Source organism: Cornus florida, unplaced genomic scaffold, assembly GCF_030987335.1.
Source record: "Cornus florida cultivar Cherokee Brave unplaced genomic scaffold, ASM3098733v1 CherokeeBrave_3.0.0_Hap2_Chr05, whole genome shotgun sequence".
NCBI classification, from domain to species: Eukaryota; Viridiplantae; Streptophyta; class Magnoliopsida; order Cornales; family Cornaceae; genus Cornus; species Cornus florida.
Genome location: NW_026775575.1, coordinates 61,634,834 through 61,641,292, shown reverse-complemented (window position 1 = coordinate 61,641,292; position 6,459 = coordinate 61,634,834). Strand labels below are relative to the sequence as shown.

The 6,459-nt window shown below is 36.3% G+C and overlaps 1 protein-coding gene across 1 annotated transcript; it reads left to right on the top strand.

The window, feature by feature from the left end:
• Positions 1-1,398: 1,398 nt before the first annotated feature.
• LOC132306618 (peptidyl-prolyl cis-trans isomerase FKBP62) lies at positions 1,399-6,171 on the top strand. Its single transcript, XM_059804081.1, has 13 exons — positions 1,399-1,797; positions 1,912-1,998; positions 3,341-3,601; positions 3,705-3,779; positions 3,880-3,960; positions 4,072-4,266; positions 4,392-4,484; positions 4,581-4,756; positions 4,873-4,995; positions 5,134-5,280; positions 5,415-5,542; positions 5,645-5,762; positions 5,881-6,171. The coding sequence occupies exons 1-13, from the start codon at positions 1,614-1,616 to the stop codon at positions 5,905-5,907; spliced, it is 1,695 nt and encodes a 564-aa protein (XP_059660064.1). The 5' UTR covers positions 1,399-1,613; the 3' UTR covers positions 5,908-6,171.
• Positions 6,172-6,459: the final 288 nt, after the last annotated feature.

The following is a 6,459-nucleotide window of genomic DNA, read 5'->3' as shown; positions in this document are numbered from 1 at the left end:
GTCAAAGTTTAAGTTTTCATCTTCGAATAGAAGTGTGTGAGGTACTTCTAGTTTATCAACGCAGTTCTTAGTTCAAGACTTTGTTCACCAAGCTCCTAAATAAGCCTAGAAACATCTTCACAAGGTAACGGTTCAACTCCAAAAGACACATTTACTAATCACACAGTTGAACCAATCGTTCATAAGTAATTATTTTTTAAAATTTTTTTGAAACAAGTGGGAGATTATTGGAACGTGTTTCAAAATTATATATAAATATTACCTTTTATTTAATCTCCCAAAATATTTAAAATATATTAATTTGGACCGTCCGATCGTATGGCGACTAATGACGAGTTTCTTGTACATAACGGAACTCTCAACTTTTAGACTCTCATCATTAAATACATTATTTAATCACCCCATTAATAAATAGTTAACTATATTATTTATTTACCCATAAGTGATTTGTAAAATTTGACTCTTAGGTTGCTTGATTAAATATCATATTTAATTATTCTTTTATATGGAGACTATATATGGCCCTAGGGTGAGCCTACACATAATAGAGACCTATACTCAGAAATCTGAACTTGAGATGAGTAGAAAATATAGTAAGTGGAGTTACCAAATTCAGAGAGATTCAAATAAAAATTTGACAAAGTCCACAATCTAACATGTGATGACCAACTCAAGGTGCTGGAGAGGTTCTGGTAGAGGTTTGACAACGTAATTGTGAATTTTGATAAATTTTTTGGTAATAAAGTTATGGAATTTATGAATTCCATTTTGGCAAGGTTATCTACATATACATGTTTGAATATAATTTTCTAAAATTAAATTTTATTTTGGACCAATGATTAAACGAAAATAAATACATGAGCTCAAATAAGGTGTCATTTTATAGACATACAAATTATTAGATCTGGCTCAATTAAATTTCAAAAATAAAGCTGCCATTTAATATTCTAATTGGAAGGGGCAAGCCCTAACAAATTAATTATACAGTAATTCATTTTGAGTTCGATAATGTAATGTGTTATGTTATGGAATTAAATATTTTGTTATTGGATCAAAATTTGAAGTACAAGTTTGTTTAACAAGAAAAGAAAGTGCAGTTGAAGGAAGAACGCACTATCACATTAGATCCATATTATCTGTACACAATTCTGAGCATGTTATTTTTCCATTTATGGTATTACCGAGTCTCTTTCCAAACACACCCGCAAAAAGCAGTGTTTCCAAACGAGTCTCTTATCGTGGAATTCCCACTCATAATCCATCTCAACCGTTGGATATACTAATATTATAAAAATGTCATTTCCTTATGATGTCACGAGAAGCACTGAATCACGTAAGAAAATCCTGAAAAAGTAAAAAACATGGGTTTAGTTTCTGGAACCATCCTGACCCTTCATACTTTCTCTCTCTACTCGCTCCCTCTCACTCTCACTCCAAACCCCAAATCCTTTTAGAACTCTCTAGAACAGTAGAACCGAGGCCCAGTCTCTCTCTCTCTTTACATAAAAACCCTTTCTTTCCTACCCCTCTCTCTATAACTCTCTATTTGCATTTTCGTCCGATTCGTTGAAATTTCTCTCTCTAGATTTGGATTCAAGTTCTTATTCTGAGCAATGGATGAGGATTTTGATATGCCGGCGGCGGAGGAGATGATAAACGACGATTTTGACATGCCGGGCGAGAGTCCGATGATGAAGGTCGGAGAGGAGAAGCAGATCGGCAATCAAGGGCTGAAGAAGAAGCTTGTTAAGGAAGGTGAAGGTTGGGACACTCCTGAAAACGGTGATGAAGTTGAAGGTAAAATTAATCACAACTCAACTTGTCGTTTCGTATCACAACTCAAGTTGAAGGTAAAATGAATCGTTTGAATTTGTTGATTTGTTCTTATTTTTGATGATTTTTGGATGACAGTTCATTATACTGGGACGTTGCTCGATGGAACTCGGTTCGATTCGAGTCGTGATAGGGGGACTCCTTTCAAGTTCACTCTCGGCCAAGGTTAGGGTTTTTGAATTTTTTGATTGTTTTGTTTTACTGATATAGATGGTAATTGTTATCTCATTTATAACGATATTGTTGATCTAGGCTGTAAATTGTACTGTTGAATTCATTAAGCTAAGGATATGTTGGTTTAGAAAATAGGCCAACATTTCTATTGGAAAATAGGGAGTTTTGAGTTCATTGCCTAGTTCTTATGGTAATTGATACATTTGTAGATGGGTAAATTAAATCTGCTGTATATACCCACTTATTGAAACTCATATAGAAATGAGACTTTGAATTTCTATTACTATAATATCTAGTAGATCATAGATTAGTGATGAGAATAATTTTGGCATTTTTTCTTTCCATGGGTTATTTATTCGGTGTAGTTTCTCACTTTTAGGGTTGCCAACTTCCTCTTTGATGTGGAAAATTAACAGTTTGATGGTCAGGATTTGTGTGTACTTTGAGGTATAACAACTTCCTAAAATGGGTTTCAGGTGTCTGCAAGACACCGATTCAAGTTTTTTTTTTTTTTTTTTTTTTTTTTTTTTTTTTTAAGTTCTTATTTTAATAGTTTAATAAATGGGGCTGATTTGTGTCTCTGTAGTTATCTGTGTCTATATACAAACCTTTGTTCTAACCTATTTTAGGGGAACAGTAATGTGAGCTAATGTACTTTTGAAATGCCTGCATATTAAAAAATTTGAGCCTGCACACATGCTCAAATATATAAGTCTGTGCATGCTAACTTATGTGCTCTACAATTATGAAGTGTTTGTAATCACACCACTGTGCATGCCTATAGGTGCATCTGTTTTGTTTCAAAGCTTTGACAAATTTCTATGTTAAAAGAATATTCCATATAGAATTCTTTTACAGTTATAAGCTGGCATCATTACCTACTAAGCATAAGAGAAATATTTTTTAAGATTTACTTCTCCAGGTTTTCTAATTTCCCAGCAGTGGGTACAAGAAATCAGAAAGAAAAAGAAACAAAACAGAAAGTGAATTGTTCTCTTGGGCCTACAAAATTTGTAACACTCTGGATTAGGTGTACTGCAGGGGAACACATATCTCTACTCTTTTCTTTAAGGATGTGTGGATATTTCTTTCTCGTTCTTTTGTCTTGGTTTAGTTTTAAATTGCCCTCTTATATCTAAGATGAATCTTGAATTTTTTGATATAGTACTATGGTACCAATGAGCACCAACCCAATCACAGAACAAAGTCTTAATTGGTCATGTTACCTCAGTTCATACGTTCTTGAGATTAGCTCAACATATTAATCGATGTAAGAACTGCTTGCAGTGTTATGGTTGGTGTATCTTATGACATTTGTGTTTTTTCATGACAGGGCAAGTAATAAAGGGATGGGATCTAGGTATTAAGACAATGAAGAAGGGGGAGAATGCCATTTTCACCATTCCTCCAGAGCTTGCTTATGGTGAGGCTGGTTCTCCCCCAACCATTCCTTCGAATGCTACTCTTCAATTCGACGTTGAATTGCTTTCCTGGGTCAGTGTCAAGGACATATGCAAGGACGGTGGGATATTCAAGAAGATCCTTACGATAGGGGATAAATGGGAGAATCCAAAGGACCTTGATGAAGTGCTAGGTGAAGGATTTGATGTTTTGACTACTTTAATGTTTTTAACATGAATCTATGGTTTGGCAGTTTGATCTAAATTTTTACCTTGTGCCTCTTGCTTTAAATGCAGTTAAGTTTGAAGCTAGGCTCGAGGATGGAACCTTAGTTGCAAAATCAGACGGAGTAGAGTTTACGGTTACAGATGGTAAAGTTTGTTTGTTTTGTTTTGTTTTTTTTTTTTTTTTTCCCAATTAAATTGCTATGGCATTTACACTTAAATTTGAAATTCTCACCTGTTAAAACAGGTTACTTCTGCCCTGCTCTGGCTAAAGCTGTAAAAACAATGAAGAAAGGAGAGAAAGTTATTTTGACAGTGAAGCCACCATGTAATAAGTTACTGACTCATGGCAAAGTTGTCTGTGTTTTAAAACTGTTTTGCGTTTGGAGCAATCTTTTGTAATGCATCTTCATGTATTTTTTATTTTCATTTTTTGCAGATGGGTTTGGGGAGACTGGCAAGCCAGCCACTGGTGGTGAAGGTGCAGTGCCACCAAATGCGACACTGCAGATAACTCTCGAGTTGGTATCATGGAAGACTGTGACCGAAGTAACAGATGATAAGAAGGTTGCTAAGAAGTCCCTAAAGGAAGGGGAGGGATTTGAGCGCCCAAATGAAGGGGCTGTAGTCAAATGTTAGTTGTGAGCCATAAAATTGAGTCTCTCTTTTACTCGATAATTGTTTGAGCTGAGATGTAAGATTACTTGGGTGTCAAACTTGTCTAGTATCTCACTATATGCTTTATTCTGCGCATGGCAGTGAAATTGACTGGGAAACTACAGGATGGTACAGTCTTCTTTAAGAAGGGTTATGAGGAGGGAGAAGATTTGTTTGAGTTTAAGACAGATGAAGGTATTGTTACTTATCCGAGTAATGAGTTTTTGTAACTAGTGTGTTTGTGTCTGTGATTTGACTTGTCGAGGTTTTAACTTTTAACATCTTGAACAGAGCAAGTCATAGAAGGGCTCGACAAAGCGGTGATGAAAATGAAGAAGGGAGAAGTAGCATTAGTGACGATTGCACCAGAGTATGCCTATGGTTCATTGGAGTCGAAGCAGGAGTTGGCTGTGGTTCCTCCAAACTCAACTGTGTTTTACGAAGTCGAGCTCGTTTCATTTGAGAAGGTCAGTACCTTTTGTTTGATTTCAGGATTTTGTTCTAATGCCCGTGATGGGTTTTTGGAGTCATGTATATATATATATATATACATATCTAACAGTGATATCTGTTCTGTATTCAGGAGAAGGAATCATGGGATATGAACACCCCAGAGAAGATTGAGGCTGCTGGCAAAAGGAAGGAAGAAGGCAATGCATTGTTCAAAGCGGGTAAATATGCAAGAGCCTCTAAGAGATATGAGAAGGTAAAGTTTGTCAATCTGCATTAACACCCCCCCCCCCCCCCCCCCCCCCCCATAAAAACAACACCACCAAATAAATAAATAACAACATGAGTCTGTGTTGTGCAAATGCTCCATGCTGAAGGTACCTTTTGGATGCAGGCTGCAAAGTATATCGACTATGATACTTCTTTTGGTGAAGAGGAGAAGAAGCAGGCCAAAGCATTAAAAGTAACTTGCAATCTCAACAATGCGGCCTGTAAGTTGAAATTGAAGGAGTTTAAGGAGGCGGAGAAGCTATGCACCAAGGTACAGTGAAACAAATATGAAGTCTTATTATGAATGACGAAAATCCATTTTTCTTTCTCCTGTTAAAGTTATTGTATATTCTCCTCTTTCTTTATGGATATTTTCTGCCATGTTCATGCTATATGTATATGCAGGTTTTAGAACTTGAGAGCAGGAATGTGAAGGCACTTTACAGGAGGGCTCAGGCATATATAAACCTCGCTGACCTGGATTTGGCCGAATTTGATATTAAGAAAGCTCTTGAAATTGACCCTGACAATAGGTATGTGCCTTGATCTTTCTATGCATGGTGGCTACATGTGTTGGTTGTTTGTCACAATTTCTGTTAAACGAATTGCTTATGTGCGCTTTGTATTGAAATCAGGGATGTGAAGCTAGAGTACAAAACATTGAAGGAGAAGGTGAAAGAGTTCAACAAAAAAGATGCCAAGTTCTATGGTAACATGTTTGCAAAGCTGACCAAGTTAGAGTCCGAGACTAATGTAAGTCTCCAGCTTCATTGTCTTCTTTAACTTCAGTCCCTTGAACAAAGCTAAGTAATAAATTCAGAAATGGTATACACTTTCTCACAATGGTGTGTTCCTTTTTCCCTTATTGCAGAAAGCAGCTACCAAGGGGGCAGCATAGATGGCAAGGTGCGCGTGGCGTTTGAAATGGGCTTCTGCGTATTACTGGAGTAAACATTCTGGTTTTATGGTCTGCTATCACAGTTATGTAGGAGTTATTTCTTTTAATTTTGAATGTGGATTGCTGACATAAAATTGTCTTGCCAATCATAAATGAAATTGCACGCAAGTACATCTAATTTCTGTTAGTCAGGAGTTTCCGTTAACCTTAATTCGGTTATGAAAGTATTCTCATCTCAGTTATAAGATGGCTGTTTGCATTTTATGTTTTCCGCTTTGAAATTTTGACCAGCAAAATGGTTGATTAAGCTTCACTGTGCCTACCTGAATTGTTGATGGTCTTTGGCCTTTGTAGTGTGTGTGTAAGCTTAATGAATGTAGTGTAGAGGAAAACCAACTTGACTATTGACACTTGGGCAAACTTTGAGACTTGAGAGGAAATGGTTATCACGAGTCATTAGAGGACTACTAAAGTTTATTCAATTGCTTACTGGTGCTTCGGTATTGTCTTTTCTTGCCCATTTTGTGGAGCTATGTTACTTGTAAATTTTAT

Coding starts and splice junctions, on each gene's coding strand:
- LOC132306618 (XM_059804081.1), top strand. CDS start 1,614: ATGGATGAGGATTTTGATATGCCGGCGGCGGAGGAGATGATAAACGAC. Junction 3,961..4,071: donor TTTGACAGTGAAGCCACCAT/GTAATAAGTTAC, acceptor CATTTTTTGCAG/ATGGGTTTGGGGAGACTGGC. Junction 5,543..5,644: donor GAAATTGACCCTGACAATAG/GTATGTGCCTTG, acceptor TATTGAAATCAG/GGATGTGAAGCTAGAGTACA.